The sequence below is a fragment of the Triturus cristatus genome, chromosome 10 (assembly GCF_964204655.1).
Source record: "Triturus cristatus chromosome 10, aTriCri1.1, whole genome shotgun sequence".
In the NCBI taxonomy this organism is placed as follows: domain Eukaryota; kingdom Metazoa; phylum Chordata; class Amphibia; order Caudata; family Salamandridae; genus Triturus; species Triturus cristatus.
Window position 1 is genome coordinate 219593746 of NC_140593.1, and position 24424 is coordinate 219618169.

General features: G+C 41.6%; 1 protein-coding gene across 1 annotated transcript in view; it reads right to left on the reverse strand.

The window, feature by feature from the left end:
* Window positions 1-24424, reverse strand: part of SLC39A12 (solute carrier family 39 member 12) — a 239877-nt gene that overhangs the window by 131725 nt on the left and 83728 nt on the right. Inside the window, exons 4-5 of the mRNA XM_085630837.1 lie at window positions 14107-14314; window positions 6933-7114 (exon numbers count right to left, since the gene is read on the reverse strand). Of these exons, the coding sequence (XP_085486963.1) occupies window positions 6933-7114; window positions 14107-14314 (390 nt within the window). The remainder of the gene's footprint in view (window positions 1-6932; window positions 7115-14106; window positions 14315-24424) is intronic.

Genomic DNA, 24424 nt, shown 5'->3' on the forward strand with positions numbered 1-24424 from the left:
AGTTTTTAAACTGCCAATTCAACCTAGCAAAAAAATGTTGACAGGCCCACACCTTCCTTTTTAATTAGTCAACCCTAGCATGGGCCCTGAACAGCCCAAGGGCAGTGTGCAGTGTATTTAAAATGTTGGACATGAATGTTTTAGTATTGCATCTCTCATGGTGAAGTCGGATTTTAAATTACAAATGCCACTTTTAGAAAGTACATCTTTAAACAAAACAGGTCAAGTTAATCTGTTTTCTTGGCCCATGTATTTATTTTTCAATTAATTTGGTAATATTTTAAACAGCACATTTTGAACTTAAGATGTGTCATGGGAAGGGACACTTCACAACCCTTTTGAATGAACAAATATAGCCCACTGGACAAGACAGTTCAATTCAAATACCTAACATAGCAAAACATTTATAAAACTAATGACTGTAAATTTTTCATCAATAAATAAACATCAACTTAAGTGATGATTCCATATAGAGTGAACATAGACTAAGATGGAAAATTCAGAGACAGTCAAATGATTAAAAAACAGAGGTGAGTATCACAGGTATTCTCAATGCCATGACCCTCTTGGAAGATGCTTGGGGGTTTCAAAGTTATTTAATAAAAGTGGGATTTTCATTCAGAATATTTTCCCACAACCTAAATTGTTTTTTGTGAAGAAGTCCCCAAGGATTTTGTCGACAAGTTCAAACCGCTACAGATTTAGGTTTCTCAACTGGACTTTGACTTGCCAAATTCTGTGGAGTAATAATATGTGGATTGTATCAAGTAATGACCACCTTGCCTCTGATCTGCTTGACTCAGTTAAGTAACTTAAAGCACATAGGAGTATACCTTGTGTCCTCTAGGACCTGTCTCTGGTATGAGGGATAGAGGTGCCAGCCAGACCATGGTGTTGAAAAGGCTAGCTCCCCAGATCAGTATTTGTCAGGAGAGGTTTGCAAGGTAAGGAATGCCCATGGGTGGAATCTGCCTACCCTGTGGCCTTGTTATCCCTAGAATGGGAGGGGGTACTTGTCCAGAGTAATGTAGTTGTCAGTGTCAACCTACCCTTAGACTGCATCATTGTAGTGACCTCCCACATGCAAATAAAAGTAGTTGGGGTGGCTACCCTGTGTTCCCCAAACACCTAGATTTCGGGTGGTAATGTCCCTAAGGGATGGGTACAAAGGCCATGGAGAAGAGGAAATGGGAGGAGGGGGAGTATACCCATAGTGAGAGGTCCAAAGAGCCAAGGGTTACCTGCTCTGATTGGAAAGGGCTGCAAGACTGGACATTGGTGAGCCACTGTTTACCTAGAGGTGCTGCCTGCACTCTCACAGCAATAGGTGACAGGGGAACTGAGGCAACAGCCTCCCAAGACACCCCCAGGGAGTGTCAACCTAGAAGTCCTGGATTGGAAGGCCCATGTCCAAATGAAATGAAAGTGGAAGGAGGGTGTCTGCAACCTAAAGTTGTAGCCCACTATTATGAAAAATGTAAGAGGCCAAAGAAATCCCTGGAGCAAGTGGGTGACTCCTTATCAGCCCCATGACTGCACCTCGCTTAGTATTCTGACGCATTTCCAGGTTTACTATTCCTTGTAAAGCTGGAAATGCATCAGAATACATGGTTGTTGCTTGGCAACACCCACAGCAACAGCCATGTCATGTCATGCCCCCACATGCAAGGTGTTGCATGAGAAGGGGCGATATTTACAAGCACACGCAGGTGTCCTTGTAAATATCGGGCAGCAGGTTGTACCGCCAGTGTGCCACTCAACGTGATGTACCGGTGGCGCAAGGGGCTTGTAAATAAACCCCACAATATTTCATTTATTAATTTTATCTCCGGTGTAGGAAATTAGATTATTGGTTGAGGGAAGATAGGGGGTAAGTACCCATCTCAAGCAATAATCACAATCTTTTTCAGGGTGAATCCTTAAAGTTGCTAAATTAAACTGAGTCTTTTAAGTTCCAATCTACCACAGGATTATATTTCTAAAGGCCCCATGGACCTCAGGAGGTATTTAGAGATTCATAGGTTGGCGGGCAGAGGCCAAACAGGAGAGTCCTGTTCAGGGCCAGTTAATAATGGTCAGCCGGGCAGTTGAAGGAAAAGGCTTCTTGTGTCACTGAAGATTTAACTGGAGATTTGCCTTATGACCCTTGGATTACACTTCTTTATCCTAGGTACATGCAGAAGAGCAGGTCCAGTCTTCTAGGCTCTTCGCAAGTCTCTGACAGCAGGTTCAATCCTCTTTTGATCTTCCACAGGTCCAGGAGTGTTCAGAGGGGGGTTCCTGGAGATACCACATTTATGTCTGGGGCAAGCTAATGGGTGAGAATGACCCCTGGAGATGCCTGAACCAATGGGGTAAAGGTAGCTGGGGCTAACCCTGCCCAATTTGGACATTTTCAAGATGGCACATGCCTTTGGCCACATTAAACTGGGAGTCTGAGGGATGGGTGTGTGTGTGGGAGAATACAATTATAGTCCTAGTGTCCGTTCACATCTACCACTAAAATCCAGTTTGAGGCAGATCCTGTACCCACAACAACCTTAGTCTGGTAAAACATCAGCTGGGTTTTCAATAAACAAACAGTGGATACACACAAATCATTTTGGCATCCTGTTTCCCTCCTTTGAAGTGCATCCCAAATGTTATATGTAAACCCAGCAGATCTCTCAAACAGTCTTTCACACTCTAATGTTAAAAAGAAGCCCGCTGCTTGGGGCCTGTCTGGCGGGGGGGACTCAAAAGAAGGGTCCTGTCCAAGCGTAAGCCAACATTTGCCTATGACAGAGGAGGCCTCTTCAAAGTGTGCTCCAAGTGTCATGTGAAAAACCTCAGCAGACCTATTAAGCAGGATGGACATTCAAGCAGGAGTTGACACTTTAATGTCAAAAAGGATCCTCACAGCTTCATCCTGCATATTCTATCTGGTTCAGATGGGTTATCTCTGCCCATTCAGGCCCGCCTTTTGTTTACTCCTGGGAACAAGTTAACACATCATTCACACCTATTCAAATGCTAATTTATGGCTGGCAGAAGTGAAAGAGAAAAATGCAGATTTAGCCGGAGATAACACTTGTTAAACTTAATATTGTATTCCAACGCTTTCAATGGAATAGTCATCCCTGCTACAGTGATCATAGGGCCCGATTCACAGAACTAACTTAAGACAAAATCCTAAACGTACTACCATTTTGGTATTCACAGAAGGCACTTACTCATTTTGGTATTCACAGAAGGCACATACTCATTTCGGTATTCACAGAAGTTAGGAGTCCTAACTTTAGGACTCCTAAATGCCTTCTGTGAATACCGAAAGCCTTAAAATTAGGATTTTTCTCAGTTTAGGAGTCCTTAAATTAGGACTCCTAACTTTACTACTACTAAACTGAGAAAAATCCTAATTTTAAGGCTTTCGGTATTCACAGAAGGCATTTAGGAGTCCTAAAGTTAGGACTCCTAACTTCTGTGAATACCGAAATGAGTAAGTGCCTTCTGTGAATACCAAAATGAGTAAGTGCCTTCTGTGAATACCAAAATGGTAGTAAGTTTAGGATTTTGTCTTAAGTTAGTTCTGTGAATCGGGCCCATAGCGTTTAGGTCCTTTTCACAGTAAGGACTTAACATGTAATGGGAGGGATGAAATTAGGGCCAGAACTGTCGAACCAGATTCCAATCTAGAATTCGGCTTCTCATCCGGTGATTTTGGGCTAGTCACTTAATCTACCTGTGCCTATTCAAAATGAATGTGTCTTGTCTAATCTAATTGGTGCTCTTGTAAAGCACTCCAATACCTCTGGGTCCAGTTCATATTACATACAAACTGCATGTAAATGCACAGAGATCAAATGAAAGCATCAACATAAAAGCAGAAAGACACTTACTTACCCATTTGGTGGCTGATTAAAACAAACTGAAACAAGAAAACCTGGATAAATTGTGGCCTCCCTACTTGAAATGATTGATTTTTGGCAAATATTTTATTTCACAAATACTCCTTTCCTATAATTAACACGTATGAAAGCACTTTCAAATATGTAAACTCAGAATAACAGTTGTACAAATACCTAATGTGTCTGATTAAATAGACAATAGTGTTGGTCTATAATAATCTGGGCCACATACAGGGTTTACATGATAACTGTGTTGCATTCTTAGTTCACTAATGGTTCATGTTTAAAAACTATCACTTTTGATAAGTACTTCTCAGTGCAGTGCTATAATGTGCTGTATTAATGACAAAGCTTTAACATGTTAAAGAAATGCATTCTTTTAAATTTTGAAGAGTTTATCTTATTTTATGTGAAGTTTGTTATATGATTTTCATAGGAAGCATTTTCAGGGCTTGGCTCATGCATGAGCTCTAAGAGCCAAGCCAGACCATTGGCTCGGCTCTACCTGTTAATTTCTTGGCTTGCCCACCTCTAGGTGGAAGGCAACTTAGTGTGATGTATGTGCACTCTTGTGTAGTGGTGAGGATTACTGATTAAAATGATCGCTTTAGGGTTCAATGATTTAAACTCTTTGCATTTCTCTGTCCAGCAACAACCAAGGTGTTTCCTGCAGTCCACTCTCTCTGTGGTCCAGGGTGGGGCATATATGAGCTCACTCTCTCTTGTACAATATTTGTATGGGGGTGGCAGGGAATCTGCACTGCAGTATCTAGGAAGCATGCTTTCCTTCCTGTTTTGAAGCTTTTAAAGGGGATGTGATGCCTTTTATTTGGAAGAGTGGTTAACTTGTCCTGATTCATGTTTTTATTTAGACAGTTCTCTGTGTTCTTCTTTTCTTCTTAGCTTTGGGGGCTTTGTGTTCTGGTACCTGAAGTTCTGCATTTTTTATTGGAAATGAAACAGGCGTAGCAAAATGGAGGAGCACAGAGCCAGTGTGAGTGACAGTCTTGCAGTGGACACAGGAGAACTGGACATCTCGGGGGCCATGTTTGGTGTAGTGGTGAGAGCTCTGCTGTCACTGACTTTACTGAAAGTTTTGTAAACTGAGGGGTAGCAGTGGTGTGCAGAGGATTTTCCAGAGCTGTGTGACCCGACAGCTTTGTCTCCCACCCACACCTTCAGAAGTTACTATGAGCGGTGCAGTTGCCGATTGATGTCACTGCATGTCTCATTACTGCCAATCTGCTGAAAATGCCAGCTTTCAGACTGGACTCAAAGGGAGGAAAATCCCTCACAGTGATAGGCTCAAAGGCATGGAATAAACTTCCTCTACAGCTTCGTCATATCACATCTGAGTCCCTTTTGAGGAAGGCCCTAAGAACCTGGATTTTCAGTGCTCCTAACACTCTCCGCAAAACTCTGATCTGGTTCCCTGTTTATTACTGTCAGCAGTTAACCAGGCCTTTTGTTTCCATCTCTGGGTTCCGTTTTAGCGCCATGATGCTCCTCGGAGTGACAGTGGCGCTCTATAAATGTCCTATTACATTACATTACATTACACAGATCTGTATCACAATGCATTACTCTGCATCCCTATGGGTTATGAGTATAGTGCTTCACGCACCTCACAAGAACCCGAGATACTTTCATGTGGATGGGTAAGGTTTGTGCATGCAGGGATTTAAAATATAAACATTTAATTCTCACACTAAAACTCTATAAAAAGCGTTTTCTGTTTGTTTCATTTAAATGAGAGGTAGCTCAGCTGTCACCGGCTGCAAAACCCGAGGGGTAAATTGCTGTTTTTAGAACCCAGGGAGAGCTCTGTAACGTAAGGACTAGGCCGGCCTACATATCAGAGCAGGAAATAGCCCATGGGATAAATCTGCTTTCTCATGGGTTGGTACGTGTGGTGTAAACTGAGGGGAAGCTGCTGTCTCAGAAATAAACAAGAGCTCTGTAATCTAAAGACTAAGAGAAGAGATCAATCATTACTAATCATTCAGATACCAGCTCCCTTGCAAATGTATCTTTTCTTGCTCTGTCTCCTCACTTCATGTCTGTTTCCCTCCTTCAGTCTGTCTCATTGGCAGCTCTCCTGCACACACACCAGCTCCGTGCCCTGCTCCCCGGCACCTTCACTCATTCAGTCTCACACCACTTCAGTGAATCCCCCCCCCCCCCTTTCTTGATGGACATTTACGTGACCTAGCCAGAGTTAATGAGACAGAAGCAGACACATCCAGAATCTCCTGATTCAAAGTGGCATCTACTGGGAAGAACCAATAAGCAAACAAAACTGGATGATCGATACTGCCTGTCCGTATTTCAGAAAGTGTTTTAGTGTTTGAGGTTTGGTAGGGTTTAGATGAAGGCTGGATTTTAAATGCACCTTTGCTTAATGAAGTTTGGGTTCCACAATGCCTCATCGTTTAAGGGCTGGTTAGGCGCGGGAATCCAGAATGTTGCTTTGTAAGATGAGTTATTTTGTAAGATGAGTGACTGTGCATAAGGTGCACTGCAACGTCTTCATTTACTGTGCTTCAAAAGCTTATACAATTGAATATATAATGAAAAATGTGTCATGGAATGCACCATTTCTGCGGTGTTTCCCCTAGCTTGCTTCCCAAGCACTATATGGGGGCTGGTCTGACAAAAGTTGCCAGGGCTGCTTTGGCTTCCAAGCCGGGGCCTGCATGAGAGGTCCTGACTGGGTCCGGAGAATGAGGTGCTCCATCCATGTATTTTGCGGGGGGACACTCAAGTTTCGTTACGCCACTGGCTTTGACAAATACAGAGATGAGAGCTTTCAACAACCCACTTGTCAGAATTGCAACAGATGGCCCTGGAGGAGACAGATTGCTCCAGCTTCCCTCTGTGACTCGACAGCAAAATGAATCCCCTCATTCATTAGGAAAGAAATCATTCCAACTTTACAAGCTTATAAGTAGAATTTGGATTGCAAATGTGTGGGCACCATTGAGTTTGACACATTCCTTGCCCTCATTAGCATGTCTAAATGTATAATATGAAACAATGACCAACCTGCTCCCAGTCGGAAGTCTGTTCTTCATGTACATTACTTGAATTGTGCTTATTACTCTGCATTGGCGAAGCTTGATTATCTGGCAGGCCGAGATGTCTCCGTTTCCTCCTGGAACTGTGCACATGCCCGTTTTCTTCACAGCTGCTTCCACTTTTCAGCTTTCTTAGAAGTTCTTCTATTTCTAGAATGTACCAAACACAGGTGATATGTGAAATTTTTACCATTAAAATGTGTGAGTCATTAATATTTTAACAATCTTATCATCTAACACTTACAGAATATTTTCCTATTAACGTGTGCTAGCTGCAGATCTAGGGTGTTTTCCACAATTTTGTTCACAGTTTTAATGTAGCCGCAGCAAGCACACTTGAGGAAAAAGATGTGGGCTGCTTCTAGTTCATCCCACGTGTAATAACTATCAAGAGAAGTAGTCCTTGAATATTATGTGTTGGACGGAAAAGTCCTCTGCATGGTTGCAGACGTGTACCCCTATCTTGAGTGCCAAACTGTACTGTTGTCTGGATACCTAATGCTGATTTTTTGTCATAGGTAAACACGAATCATGCATGTGAGCCATGACAATAGGCCTGTTTCACGGACTGCAGTCTTGTTGGACTAGGAGAGGCACCCAAAGCACTACCCTCATAGTGGTGCAAGACTGCCACCTTCACTAGGAGTTAACCAGCCCAAGCGCCGTGGAGGCAGCATACCAAGTAGTGATTAGTAATAGTGAACAGTTCCTTTTTACCCTGTGTCACTGGAGTGAGGCCTAAAGGCTCACTCACCTTTTAAAAAGTTCTGCTGTGTGCTTAACTTAACTCACAATTGGCCTATATCAGGTAGATGTGGAGTGCTGCACTGTGCAGGAGTAGCGCTAGATGTGTTTGTGCCTGGGAAGGGTAGAGTACAGGGATACAACAGTACTGTGCAGTATATGTGTGGTTAGTGCATGTACTGGGAGTATGTATGCCTGCGAGGAATACATTACATAAGATATGTTGTGCTCTGCAGTGCGTGCACAGTGGAACCATGTCCTGGGAGAATGTGTGCTTGCATGAAGTACAATACATGAAGACAGAAGTGTTGTGCAGCGCGCACATGGTGAGTGTGTGTGCTGGCAGAGTGTGTGTTTTTGCAAAAAGCACACTGTTGTACAATACAGAAAAGCCACAGTACTGAGCAGAGCGAGCAGACTTAGTGTGTGTGTGGAATGTATATGTGGCTGTAATGGCACAATGCATGAGGGACACAGTACTGGAGAGTGCTGGAGTGCATGAGTGCTGTGAAAGTACACTGAGTGCCCATGGGATATAATGGGATGTATATTTCGGCAGACGGGATATCTGTCACCGTTTCGACGGAGTAACCCATCTTTTGCAATAAGCGTGGGTTTGAGCTTAACAGCTCTAAAATTAAATGTATGATTTTTAATCCTGCAAAAAGTAAAAGCTACAAATGCAAGTTGTATTCCAGCAATGACCCAATAGAACAGGTTTCCAAGTTTGATTATTTAAGGCTAAGATTAACATCAAGCCTGGACTGCGCCATGCAGGTACAAAAATCACGCTGCTCTTCACTTTACTATATCTCAAGATTGTTAAAGATTTCAAGAAAACCAGTTCAAATAGAAGTGCCCCAGCTATAGAGATTTATAATTTGAACGCACTGGGAGCTATCTAGTATGACAGAGTTGGGGACTTGCTAATTGTGACATTCTAACTACAGCAGAAAATTGATTTATTAGATCTCTCTTCGCTCTTCCAAAGAGTTTACCCATGACCCCCTTGGAACTTGATATGGCATTCTTATTCTCTTAAACGAAATCAAATAGCTGTATATGAAGTATGCCTTTTTTATTCTCTTTTTAAACAAATGTATTTATTACAGTCTGCTAAAAATTATTAACTATGCAAATGGTATTTTTTTGGGTATTAGTATAAAATTGTTATTTTACTAACAAAACAATTACATCCTTCTAAACTCTTCTTGGATCTATTGTATATAATTGTTTTATTTTTACTGTTTTTATGATAATCCTGCTTTTATGATATTTGTATATCGAAATAAAGCTATTTGAATTGAATTGATATGGCACTCAGAAAAATCTCTCTGAAAGCTGAGAATGGGCCTTTGATATATTGGTGTAGACTTTGGACTTCAACTGCTTTAGGAGCATCACGCGAACCCACCAGGGATCTCCTGACCTCAACTGGTGCAAATAAAATAACATGGCTAACGCATGTTAGAACTGCATGAGGGAATCTGGGGTTGGAGAAGATTTGGGTATGGCCGGAGCAATCTAATTCCATCTCTAAAATGGGCATTAAATCATGTTACTGGGAGTATTTATCTGTAAAAATCATTTGTGAAGTAGAAGTACTTTAACTACAGAGTTTACCAGTTTTGAGTTGCTACCTGTGTATGAAAAGACAACCGATTAAATCACCCACCTCTGGTTCGGAAATAGTATTTACAATTCAGGTACCAATCTCTCCCCACTAGAGCCTTCTGTATTGAATGGGCTAAAGTACAATCTATAGGAAATTAGTGTCCAGCTTGTAGGGGGCCTTCGGAGACCATACCCCATTTTCTATTCTTCTGCCCAGTTTATAGTCTACAGAGGAGAAAATGGATACTGCCCCTGTGCAGAAACCTAGGCAATAGAAGGCATCTGGAGGCATTTAGGATTTTAAGGGCTGACAGCTCCAGGTTGGTGACATTTCCCTTGGTGAGATACCTCATGGTTGCATTGATCTGGCGTTCAAAGTGTATCCGAGCAAGTGAACAGGAACTGTCATGACATTTATGTGGGAGGGCCTAAATGAATCTTTTTACTTTGCATTGTAGACAGTTTACCATGCACTTTAACTTTTTGTACTTACCCATGATTTGTGCTTGTATTTTAATCATTTTTATAGCTGTGTTTTAACCCAACTTCATTGGCACTTTGTTGTATGGCTGCGGAATAGTCTAAATGAAAAACGCACACTTTATTGCTTAGTGGTCCATCCCTATCAGTCCAAAAGAACTAACAATCTGGGTCTATTCGTGGGCTATAAGAAGAACTTGCACTTTATTTTATTATTTGCTCAGGCATGTGTATAGTTGTCCTAGGGAGTAGCTGGATGCTTCTCGTGAACTAAATCTCAATCCCATAGTACATTATTCTTTTCTGATGGGTGGCCCATTGGGTTTCAATGTACAATGATATGCTGGTTTCACATGACTTATGCGTGGCCTTTGCAAAACCAGCAGGCCCTCTTGTACAGATGAATGGGGGGGGGGGTGATCTGCAAGATGCTTTGTATGCAATTACCTGGACCTAAGCATACAATGTCTGTATTTCTGAGATTTTTCATTTGTATGGCACTTATGTGTAATGACTTTCAGGTTTTATTATGTTTTTATCTGTACTTTTATGATCCTTGGTGATTGAAATAAAGTTACTATGATGATGATGACCATTGTGCCCTGTGAGGAAGAGGAGATATTTAGTGGGACCGAGATTCCCTACCAAGAGGAGTTCCTGAGCAAGTTGTGAGGAGGCACACCGATAGGGTCATTGTCCAGGAACGGTCCAGCAACCCTAGTATGCCAGAAGAGGGCAGCAGTGATTTGAGCTGTGAAAGGGGCTCCGTGCAGAAAGTGCTAGACCTGCACCTCCTCGTTGTGGTGAACCTGAATGCCAGAGGGGGCCACCGTTTAACTTATTAGGCCAGGTGCATTGAGACTTGTGATCGCCTTTATCTATGAACCCGTATGCCAGGAGGGGCCACCGTGGTGAGGGTGATCGCATTGAAAGAGTCTGCACAAGACTGCGAGTACCGCCGCAACCCCTTATGACAGGAGAGGCGTCTGATACTACTGTGGCCAAGAGTGTTTGGGTTGTTGCCCAGACCAAAGGATTGTGGCTGTGATTGGTGAGTCAAGCCCGAACACGGAGACCTGCACCTGACTGATCCCCGAGGGATAGCAAGGATGCTGCCAGAGACATAACTCCCTCACTGGGGCTGCAGTTGTGAGCCAAAGGATCGATTTTCTTTCCCCCAGGAAGGGAAGAGTGATTTATCTCATGGTTGCAGAGAGGGAACAGCCCCGACCATTGAAATGAACCGACAGCGCTGCTCGAAGGAGAGAATCTGCACCTGCTGGGTAATGCCACGCGTACCGTGAACAGCCCAACTTCACCAAACAGGATCAGGACTTGAGAGAGCCCACGGAGAGGGTACTCGCTGCAAGGCCGGTCGCTTTCATACTGCAGGAGTGGGAAAAACTGGATCTAGACCTTTGGGGCTTCAAGAAACTGGTGATGTGGCACCATAGACACAATTCACTGATTACTGAAGGAGTCAAAGGGGAATTCTAGAATTTACTCCCTGGATGTGGCCACCAGTGAATAGGTAATGACCCCGGCCACATTGTAAGAAGGAGGGGGGCAGGGATTTGCCTGACAATGACTAACTATAAGGGGATTGTGTTATTTCTCCTGAATGTATTATTATTACTTGGCCCAGTTGCTAAGGAGCCTTTGTAGATGGGGCCCCGGGACATCAGGAGTAAATGCCCTCAACCATCATGGTTGGACCCAGTAGCCCTATGTTCCTCGTGACCCACTGAATGTATTTCTGACCTTATGAATATTATTATTATGGCTGTTTTTTTCTGCGAAGGGCTATGTTTGCGTGATTATTCAGTCGAGGGGCCCTCTAACTCCAATTGGTGAAGCCATGTTCTTTGCTTGTAACTGGATAGGAAAAAATACACACACATCATATTTTAGACAGTTCTAGGGATATGGTTTTCTCCACCCGGAAAAAAATTACAAGTATAGAAATAGGAAGTAAAATAATAATAGTTAACAAGAGTCACTTGAAAATTTGCTTTAACCTTAAACTAATACGTTTCCCAGAAGTAGGAAATCTGATGACTTTGGGCTAGCCATTTGCCCAGAAAATAAAAAAGATTTCCAAAAAGCAATCTTTAAGTGAAAGTTTAGTTTAGGTCTGCAAACTGCCAGGTGTCAGAAGATGGTCTTTCCAAAAGGAATAATCTTGTCTAAAGCTTTTGCCCATTCGTATTATTACTGAAGGATAGTGTAATATTATATGGTAGCAAACTGCATGCAAAGGGTAAGTGTCAAGACACAGAAAAACATATGACTTTTTGGGTATTCCTAAACTACTTTATGACCCCTTCCTGGTCAGAGCAGTGGTGTGGCTATCATTGCTGCAGTGGCACTAGGATAGGATAGGATAGGATAGGATAAGGTCTTGTATAGCGCACGAATGCCGAAGCGTCTTGGCGCTGGTAAGCACAGAGGGAGGACACAATCCTCAGATGCGATCCTCTTGGAAGAGCCGTGTTTTTAGCAGTTTTCTAAAAACTTGATGATTTTCTGTTAGTTTTAGAAAACAGGGAAGCTTATTCCAGAGTCCGGCGGCACGGAAAGAGAAAGCTCTACCACCCCATCTGACTTTCCTGACCCGATTTATCTTGATAAGACTCCGAGTGCTGGACCTAAGCACCCGGCCCGAAGTATAGGGGATAAATAGTTTCTGAACATCCTTGGTTCCCCCGCCAAAAAAAGCCGTATGTACTAGGCATATAGACTTAAAGTCTATATGTTGCTGAACCGGGAGCCAATGTAGTGTTTTGATTCCCGCTGAGATGGATTGATCTCTTGGGACGTCCAGCAATAGTCTCGCTGCAGCGTTCTGGAGAGTCTGCAACCTCTTTATGTGAGTCTTATTTATCCCTAACAGCAAGGCGTTGCAATAGTCCAGTCTGGACAGCACAAGGGCAACTACAACGGTCTTGCGAAGGTCAGGTTCGATAAAAGGGAAAATCTTCCGCAAAGTCCTTATTAAAAAGGAACAAGATGACGCAAGGCTGTTGACGTGCGCTGAAAAATTAAGCTGGTTATCAAACAACACGCCCAGATTTCTAACTTTGGGCACGGGGCAGGGGCACTCCCCGGCCTCCACCGGCCACCATGATCCGTTCCACAGGGGACTCCCCTGGCCAAACTCGAGAGCAGAGTCCTGATAATTGCTGTTTTTTGCTGCCCAACATCAGTCACAGGGGCAATTTTCCTTGCTTGCACCAGGGCCCATGGCATTCTTGCTGTGCTAGTGGCTCATAGATGTGTTCCTCTCAAGGGGCAGGAGTAAATGCGCTTCCAACGTAGTGAAAGGAATGCACATCCCCAAAGTGAAAGTACATTTGTTTCGAAGGTGAAAAGAGAACTGTAACATGTTTGCAGACAGGAAGAGTTGCGAACATCTCAACATTTATAGGGAGTGAAAATAGGGACTTTTTCACTGGGAAAAAGCCTTTTTGGTGTGGACAAAACGTGATGTTGCACAGGAGCGATGGCACTGCACCATATATAACATGACAATGTATACAATTATGTACTACTGGAGTGCCTCCACTAAGTCAATCAAAATACATCAGAAATTTTTCGAGGATTATGTCTGAAAAGCAGGATCTGGCAGAACTTTACAGGCAGAACTTTTGTGATTTCCTTAAATGAACACCATTACTCCCTCAGACATGAAATATCTGCAGGTTTACATTACTGTTTGTGATTTAGGCACTAAGCTTTTTGCTGATTTAATTATATACCTGCATTGTTGTGTGAATCGGTCCCATAATACATATACTTGGGATTGGAAACGTCTATTTATAAATAATAACTGAGCAAATAAAGTGAAACAAGTTTAAGCATTGGGATATCGTTATGCAGACATACAGGACCATGCTAACATGAACACATAGGTGAAGAAAAACGTGCTTGCGCTCTTAACTCATCTTTATTTTACTTATGTATGCAAGAGAATGATTACACATTGTAAGGACCGCGCTGAGGAACTGAGGCCATTTTTTTTTTACTACTAATTCACAGTCTGTGCTTTTGTCCCCTTGTTTAACTTCGGTTTGGTACCTTGCAGCCTGGTTATCGCTTAATCTTGCTGATCACGAGGCCAAGATTATCCTTTCATTCCTGGTCAGTCCAACATATTTGAGTCCTACCGCTGACCTGCTGCTACACATTGATCTCTTTGTTTTGCAATTTCCTTAAGGTCTAGATAATGCATACTGTTTGCCAGGAAGGCGTTTTGGATAAGAGAATTGGCACAGAAATAACAAAAACGTATTCTCTTGTCCTACCTGTTGCCTGAAGGTCGTTCGTCCGGTTTAAAGTATGAAAGATGTATTCTGTAAAGAAATCCAGGGTAGGCAAGTGTGATTTGCAGACACTGACACCTTTCAGAGACAATGTCAAAATGGCCGCCGCCAGCCGAGGCAGGTTGTTCTCATCGGCTCCAATAATGTCCTGGACGCCGCATTCTTGCTCCAGGACGCGAATATCAACACACTAGGACAAAGAAGAAATGAATGCTATTAAAATGTCTTCTCACGAGTGGATGGTGCTTTAGAGGCGGCTCGAGAATTGCTACAGAATCCAGGATTCCAGGTCCAACCAGTGCATGCATGTTTTCCATTGCCGACCGCTTAAAAAATTGCAAGTACTTTTATCTTGACATTTTCAGATATATTGCTAATGTTCGGAGCACAGAAACATGTGAAAGAAGATGTAGTCATTTATAGTATAAAGCTAAACGTTTGTGCGTACTCTGTCGGACACCTTCCTGGCGTCCCACAGAGTACGCGCAAACTTTGGCGTAGCCTCTGGACTTGGCACGAGGACACCCCTTATCAAGGGGGTGGGTTGTGAATCTTTCATTACTGCCTATTACGGTGACATTCTTTACTTTGGATTGCTTTAGCTTCATCCTACCTTAGTGGCTCTACCTCTCAGCAACTTACTCTCCCATCATTCACGCACATTTTGACTTATGCAATTACACTTTTCATGTACTAGTGGGACATTCTATACTTTGGACTAGTTCCATACGTGTTACCAGCGTTTTCAGAAACGTTCTTATTTTATGAATGTACGGCTCCTTACAGTGATATAGCATCTCATGTGCTAGCAAACTTTGGGGCATATTTGAAAGAAATGAATCAGCAGGGGGCTGCAAGCAATTTAGCAGTGTCGCACCATGTAAAAAAAGCAGTGATGCGCTGTATTCACAAGAATACGACACGCCCTTGTGCTAACGGAGACACCCTTGCACCATGGTGCACCCTTGTGCCATGATGCAAGAGTGCCTGCATTGCAGGGATGATTAAACCTTCCTGTACATAAATAATCATTAACGGCGATTTGCTCCTTCTATGTGTGCTGCAGAATGCCACCCTAACGCCTGCTTTTCAATGGCGTTAGTTTTTAGCATTGCCTCAGATTTGCAGATCCTTGTAAATCTGGGTCAGCGTCTAAAGGCAATGGGTATTGTGGTAGAATGCCCACAGTGAAACCCATTGCACACCCCTTTCACACACGAAGTGATACGTAAAGTAGGGCTGTCTTTACAAGGCCATGAAAATCCACACAGGGTGGCTCTGCATGGCCTTGTAAATAAGGGCCAGCACACAGAGCCACTAAGTGTCAAAAAAAGTGACACTCTTTTGTTGCTAGGGGCTTGTAAATATGGCCCTTTATCACTCCACACCAGCGGCCCAGAGGAAGTCTTTTCAGACGAAACATGTTGGTTATAGTGTTCTCATCCAAACCTATTATTCCATCTACACTGACTACATCCTGTGGATAAATAGTAACCTCAAAGGCCCATGCTGACCATATACTGTTGAATGGCAAAACTTTAGACACAATTATAGCATTTCAGACATTATAGGTATTTACTAATATGGTGAATAAATGTATTCTTCTAGCTTTATACAATAAATGACTACATCTTCTTTCACATATCTCTGTGCTCCGGACATTAGCAATATGTTGTAGAAGTCATTTGCCTATGCAGTTGACTTATTACCACCTCCTAGCAGCAGGAGTGTAGTCTGTGGCAGCACTGTTTACATATTTCTGTCCTCTGTTGATCACAACTATAGGGAGGTTCCTGTGCGTTGTTCTCTGTACAACTGCACCCCCCTCTGTAATAACATTTTCGGATACATTCGTAAAGTAGAGCTCTTGGATTCGAAATAAAAAGGCTGAAGTAGCCAGAATGTAATCTTAATATACAATAAGAAAAGAGACAGCACTTTGATAGGTAATCCTGTAGTTGCAATGCAGAGTGGTGAAATCTATATCTTTCTTAAATTGCGACCAGCTGGAGAGCTTGCTTCCATAGCTGCTGATTAAGAGTGTTGTACATTGGCACAAAAAACTCCCAGCACAAACTACATTTGTTCTATATTGGCGCAAAAATGTCAAATGTGCCCCAGAAAACAAAATAAAGCTTTTCAATATTTTCCCAAGAAGGGGTGCGATCTGAATATGTTATCCCAACCCCTGTACATCTAGGAAATTTGTCTCCTATTTGAGAATTTAGAGGCTTATTTACAAGCCCATTGTGCCACTGTTGCGTCACTTTTTGTGACACACCGGTGGCGCAGTGGGCTTGCCCAATATTCAGAAGGCTATGTAAAGTCATGGCTTTGTAAATATGGGCATTACTCTGCGTGAAAGGGGCGTCCCATGGGTGTTGCTGTGGGTGTTCCCATGCAACAACCATTGAACTTGATGCATTGCCAGATTTATGATAGTTTGTAAAACTGGGAATGTGCCAGAATCCTACACCTCCCCAGGAGAGGCAGAGGGACGGTGCTCGGAGGAGAAATACTTTTATTTCTCCTTGTTTTTTCCTCTTTCTGTGCGTGCTGCATTCTGATACATTTGTAAAGTAGCACACATAGAAAGAGGAAAATACCATTAATGATTGATGTTGTGCAGGAAGGTGTTCCTTCCTGCACAAAAACACTAATTCCTGTGGGGCAGGCCGGCGCTGGTGCATTACAGTCAATTGTGCACCAGCGCAGAGGAATGCACATGGATGAGTCGTATTGTTGTTAATACAGCGCATCCCTGTGCTTTGAAAATGACACAGCACTGAGCAGCTAAATGGTTTGTGGCGCCACACTGTGTCCGTTTCTTGTAGACAAGGCCCTAAATGTTTTTGACTTAATTGGTGTGTTAGTTGACACATACTGTAGTTCTGAACTTGATATAAATTCCAGATAGCATGATTTAGCCATTGCAATTCTTTCTATTCATGTGACACTATCGTAAAAAATGTTACTGTTCTTACATATCCCATGTTGCACTCAATGTGTCCATCTTGTATCGCACCTAGTTATACAGGCCAGATACTGCAAGGGTAATTTCAACAATAGAGTATATTTTACTTATATTGAACTGTAGGATCAACGACAATCAGTTTGATCCAATGTGAACAAATATTAAGATGGACCGGTAAAGACCTCTGCTTCACTGAGAATATTATCAACTGACACACCTTACATAGGATTAAACCTCTTTCTCAATCCATAGGGCATACATGTCCGGTTTATGTTGTCATGTACTATCTTATTTTCATGAGCAAAACAGGATAAAGCAATCTCACACTTTCTAATATACGTACTAGAGAGGTTACAGAATGTGGTCTGGACACAGAATAAAAAAAAGTTTAAACACTCACATTTACACTAAATTGATCCATCCAACCAATGTTATTGGTCACATTTGCTCATTTTTTAACAAGCATTGTTCTTCATTTAAGAGGAGAATTCAGTCACTATCAAAAAATGTCCTCCTATCTTGTGTAATCTTGGTTCAGCTATATCTTTTTTTCGAGATGGAGTGTCAAACATATCTAAGCAGTCTTTCTAGAATTAAATTCAGACCCCAGTGTACTGGTATCTCACCATATGAGTTTGAAACGAGACTGATGCATCACCAGGACATAATTTTGTATTTAACATAGTTGGAATTGGAAGAAAGTGGTTGGTGGAAGCTTTAAACGTGTTTGTCATTGACTATATAAGTAAGTCAGAAAGCATCAGTGACAAGGGCATCTTTGCCGGCTTCCCCTAGATATCAGTATCTGCTCAAGTGCCTGTACTTTTGGCACACTATGTAGAGGAGAAGAATCTATTCCTTGGAGACAGACTGCTACCAGGAATCAAAGGTTTTGAATAACAAATTACTGGAAAGAGAGTATCAGACTATAAAGGCAAGCCTGAACAAGGGATTGGTTCTGTCCCAGAGAAGACCATTTTAATTATAAGAATACGGTTCTCATTGAGGACAAGTTGGTTTGGGTGTTGTGACAGACCATTATATGCATTCCAAAGAGGGAACAACATCAGACATCAAGTGAGAAAATCCCTTCTACTCTCTGCTCCACCTGTTAAATCATGTTCCCAATGGAGACCCTGGTAGTCGTAAAGCTTGCAGCCTTTGCTACCAGACCAAGGTTTTTGAACATGGTAAGAAAATGTTCACACTGAGAGGTCTGAGCAGCTGCAAGACTATAAATGTGGTATATATCATTAGGTGTCCATGTAACCTGCTCTACATAGAACAGACCAAACATAAGATTCAGCAAAGGATACTGCAAAATTGCAGTCCCATACGGTGTCAGACAGTGGGAGCTCCAATGGTTGAATATTTTCGCAATTTACAATATTCCCAGATGACATTCCTTGGAAAGTTGTGGAGAGGATCAAATGAGAGAGGAAGTCACCCTACCAACAAGGTCAACATACACTAATGCAAAATGATTAATACCAGTGACTGTTTCAATCATGGACGGAATACGTATGAAGAATGGAACCATGTAATTTTTGTGTGCTGCCTAATAGCTGAGGATGTATGATCTCACTAATGTCATATGTATACGAATATTGTATGTAAATTCTTATTTTGATTTAGAGGTTTTTCAGTTATCAGCACAGCCATATAACTATGTATTTAGTTACACGATCTGTGTATAATATGATGGCCAATCATGTGTACTCTACTTTTGATAATTTGTGGTAAGTAATTGTATTACTCCACATTTACAGCTGCTTGGGAAGCTTGGCCAGGCAGCTAAGTGTTATTACTCATTCTAGACTTAGGCGTGCTGGAACATCGTCCCTAACTACATCTTGAATGAAGTAAACAGCCATGAAGTATTTTTTTTCTTTTCATCAAAATAGTCTACTAGTATGTCTGGACTATTAGTCGATCATAGCCACTAACATTTTGGCGCATGAGCAACAAGGAACTCTTGCTTATATGTATCTATTTTGTTTTCCATCCCTGGATAGGTTCTGAATATTTTTCCCAGGACTGGACACATTTAGCTGCAAGACAAGCAATCTTGTGAATGCTGCCCTCTCTAAAGATATTGACTTGTGTGCCAAGCATAAAGTTTTATCTTCACCCATGCATGCATTGCAGATACCTCATTGACACTGCTGCAATAATGTATCCACTTGTCTCTCCAAAATTGTTTTACTACCAGCGGAGAGACATTCACAAGCATTTATGGTATGTGCACATTGACTTTCATGAAGATACTGACCCATGTGCAAAGACACATTCATGAAAAAATAAGTGCTGACAAGGAGGGGGTGCTCTGTTTCTTCAATTTACAAAGCTGCCCATTGTTTGTATTCTGGCATCTCATTATATATGAACCTTTGTTTTTACTTTAGCTAATCAGGGAATTTTTTTCAGTGTGTTTATAATCACTTTAAACCATTTAACAAAGTAAGCTATGTGAGGTTACGTTGACTTGCATTGTGCAGCACACTCTGTCACTTTGTTTTGGAGTTCAGCTGCTCACTTTCTTGCCCTGTGTGCCCTCAGAACTGTAATTGTTTTTTCTAATTACATTAAAGCATCGTGGGGAGGACATACCAAGCTGCTCTATTTGCTATTTATGCCCAAGATAAGCTTCAACTCCAGCTCCGATATATTGGCATTTTGAGTATTCTTAGCATTTTTCTTTAGGTTTCGTATTAGAAGTTTGGAAAGGTGGTACATCACTTTTCACACTGCATCCTATATGGATGCTTAAGTCACTTCACACATTTTCAAGGTTAGTATTCTTTGGCATGATTTAAGTCAATGTGTTGTCTAATTATTTATAATGCCAATCCTTTCAAATCGAAGTGCATCTTTGTCACCGTCCTGATGAAGACCCCACTGAAATTACCAGTTTAGGGATCGAAACACAGATAATGTTTGGACTGCTATTTTGGATCCAAGATTAACAGGGTGAAATTTTACATTTGAATCGTCCCCATTATGTGATCCCACAATCATAAGTAGCCATTTTATGTCTTTACTTGTAAATGATATGTTTTGTCTATTTTTAGTCTACTTGTTCAAAACTCAGGAGCACTGCATATTTACTATGCACCTATTATAATGAGTTCTTTATCAAATGTGGTTGATGCTGTTTTACGCTTGCCTGACAGTATCATCACTTTAGAAAGCATGTCTATTGATATGTAATCTAACTTTCTTACAATTGATCATTTAGATGCTAAAATAATTTTCGTAACAACCACTGTATAGCCACTTTAATTCTAGATAGTGTAGGATACCTAGGTTCTGAGGAATACAGGGTGGCCCTGTTGTTTTTTCATTTCTAATCCAGTCTGCTCTCAAGCAGAGCATAGTACATTTTCACAAAGTTGCTGTTCCTCTGTCTGTGGCTAATATTTACTGTCATCTTTGAATTAGATTGCTAAGAGCAAGTGGATAACATCTTTGAGTGAATGTTCTAGTATGTTCATAGGCAACATCACAGCAAAGAGTTATTTATTCATAACTAGGTCTCCTTATGGAAAACGTAGCTTTACCTAAATTGTGACAATCAGCCTGACTATTTTCCATAACATCTCACATGTTTAACTTTCAGATACTAAGCATCCAGCCAAAGATCCTTGAAAGGTACACCTTAGAGGTGATTTAGTGTATATATAAAAGTTCATATCCCCACATGGCAATGCACTTTTCCTTGCCCTCTGGCATTGTAATGATTCTAAACTGACCATTGCCTTACTGGAAAGTTCCATAAACCAACTGTTTTTGCCAATTTAGTAGTTATTGTAAATTTCTTTATTCGGTTTTTTGTAATTTTAAAAAACCATAAAAGAGCAGTTAAATAATACAATACAGTATATAAAAGCAAAGGAAAAAATGCACATAAATCTAAAACAGTGATAGTTAAAACTAATCAATTATCAACTCATGTAGTTAAAACCAAAGGTTTACAAGATTTCGTTTCATCTACATAAACTGGGATCAAACTCCTGCTTACAAATTATTCCTATGTTTCAAAATACATCTTAGAAAGTTAAGAACAAGATAACAAGTCAGTTCGGAGTCTAGCATTTGAAGGCGTAGCATCGCCGGGCGACATTGTCTTAATCCCCAGCTCTTTAATATAGGTAGTAACCAGACCCTCCTATGTGGATGATGGAATTTACAGAACAAAATAGTGTGTAAATTTGACTGTATTGACACTTCATCACAAGGACAAGGAGTGGGAACCGACTCCCAACTATTTCTCGTGGGGAAAGATACTAACCTAAAAAAAGAGTCTAGTCTGAATCTTGTTAGCAGCATTCTATGATAAGTGCTAATCTGTATTGTCAGATAGGGTTGAATGGAGTAAGTACTCTGAATCAAATTGGCATGAACAACCGAGGGTTTTGACGCCACGGTGGTCAGCCTCAGGGACTCCAGATGCGTTAAAGCCAGTTTTTTCAGCTCTTTCTTTGATATTTCGGCAATTTTTTTAGGATCCGAATAATAGTTCTCCAAACCTAGATCCTTAAGGAAATTTTTTACATAACATAACCATTGTATTTTTATAGAGTGATCTATGGTCATTGAGTCCATCAAGATTTCCTGTGAAAACACATTATTATCAGAGGACCAAATACGTCGCCAGAGCAGTAACGGTTGAATTTTTATCATATCCTCAAGGTATGGAATTCCAAGCTCTAAGTGAAGAGCGTATACTGAGGAGCTCATTGGTACTGCTAAAAGAAATCTTAAAAAGTTATTTTCAGCGACCTGAAGGGAACTGACTTCTGCAGAACCCCACAGGCCTGCTCCGTAAAGGGCAATCGCCTGACATTTTGCAAGATACATTTTTAACAGCTCCGCTGGGGGCCTCTTCCCTAACCTCTGTGAGAAACTTATCAGGGACATTATGGCTCTTTTGAACAAATGACATCTGGCCTCCACTGCTGCTCTCCAGTTAAGCCTATCGTCAATCATTATCCCCAAATAGCAATACTTCGTAGTCAGCTCCAGTTTTTGCTTTTTAAAAAAGATATTCTTCACACGTTTTTTTGCTCGCCCGGCTACCATAACAAATGTTTTTTTCACATTAACTTGTAGGTCCAGGCCGCCCATGAACTCAACATATCTGTTTAGGGACTTTTGCAATTCGCATGGGGTGCGGGCCAGAATGACCGCGTCATCCGCGTAGAGCAAGGCGGGTATCAATCGCCGTTTAACCCGAGGTAGGTCCAAAGCCCCCCTCAACATCTCCACCTCCAGGCCATTTGTGTACAGGGAGAAGAGGAAGGGGGCGAGAACACAATCCTGCCTAACACCTCGCTCCACTACGAACGGCACAGTCAATTCGCCCTTCGTACCATAACGTACCCTTGCGGTGGCCCCAGAATATAGTTCTCTCATAAAATCTACGAGAGGCGGGTCCACTCCCATAAGTAACAAGATATTCCAGAGTTTTGTGTGTGAAACACAATCAAAAGCGGCAGATAAATCTACATAGACCATATACACAGTTTCTTTTTTTGCTTGACAGTATTTTCCCAGAATCAGACTCAGATTCAAGGCCTGCTCTACCGTTCCGAACCCCTCCCGGAAACCAAATTGGAGGTCTGAGATATTATTTCCCTCCTCTGCCCACTGCTGGAGTCGTTCAAGGACAACTCTACCAACCACTTTGCCTAGCGAGTCTAAAAGGGAAATGGGCCGATAACAATTAACATCTTGGCGATCTCCTTTTTTAAAGATTGGGACCATGATAGACTTTGTCCAGGAGTCAATCAGGCCCACTTTTGCCGCTGCAATGCATAGTCTAGTTATGATGGGGGTCCAGAGATCCGGATTAAATTTAAACAGGTCTACTGGAACCCCATCAGGGCCTGGGGCTTTCCCGCTTTTACTGGCATTCAGGGCCGCTAGAACTTCAGTGATATCAAAAATTAGGGAAATGGGGTAATCAACACTCGGGAGACTGTGTTCTGATCCTTTACTTACAGGGACTGAATTTTTGAAGATATTAGAAAAGTGTAAAATGGTCCTCTTGTTAAAATACAAATTTACATACATCTATGCGATATTGATTCCTTATAAATTGGCACTCGATACAAATGAGGGGCTAGTGCCAATCAATACAATGAAAAACGAAGGCCATAAATACACAGTTGGTAAAGAAGATGTTAGCTATAGAGTAGAGAGAGCCACCACCAGTAGGACCATCAAGAAACTGTTGGAGTGTGAGATACTTTATAGTGTGTCAGCAGATTAGTGTCTGCTAATGGTGTAATAACATGGAACTAACCTCAATGGAAAGTGGAGTCTCTCGCCATATATATAAAATCAGATATGAACGACCACTTCTTGTTCTCAATGGTCAGTCTTGGCATTAAACGATCAGTGTTTCATGTCAGAATTTTCTTTCTAATGCCTTGAGCATTCCCCACTCAAATAGTCACGATCAGGCAGAAATCTCAATAAACAGGTGCTAATATACCTGTGTATCAAAGAATAGAAAACCTATCAAAGGAAAGTCTCGGAGTCGTTATCTAAAAGAATAAAAAACATGGCCATATATGTGGCCCGAAAGCTACTAGTTAAACAAGTGTTCATGATTATGGAGGTACTGTAGAGCTATTATAGACTAGCCATTTTGACGAGTAGTACAAACCACTTGACTGTGGGTGACAGGCTATTAATCTAACCGTTCTATCCAATGCAAAATTCAAACTGACTGTTAATGAGATAAACCGCCCAGACACAACGTTCTTATCGTTAGGTATATGTATAACCAAGCATTCTTACCAGAGCGCCTGGTTCTCTTTCCAATGGCTTAAGAAGGACCCCTGTCACCATCAGTGATGTCGGAACCCACTTGTACTTTTATAGTCGTCCCATCATAGTCTTTTTCGAAAATTATCCCCAAACCAGGGTTGTCTTCCAAATAATGGTTTACTGCACAGGTCGTGATAAACCTACAATAAATAAAAAGAATCATGGATAATGACCTATGAGTCTTGAGTAATGTGAGCACCGCATAGTCAGGAATATTAAATGGACATAATTAAGCATTAGGGGGTCGCATGGGACACATCTTTAAGAATAATTTAGCGGTATAGATCATATATTGCCCACACAGCTTTGTTATGGATAAGGGGTGTACTAGGCTCATCGAGTGAATGCCCCACACTAGCAGCAGTTTACTACAAGGGAGAAAGAGCCAAAGTGGGTGTCACATAGTTGATAAAGCATTAGCTTGTCCCCTAGTTCGAGCTAAGTAAACATTGAAAATCCGTAATTGGTGGCAATGTTAAGAAAACAAAA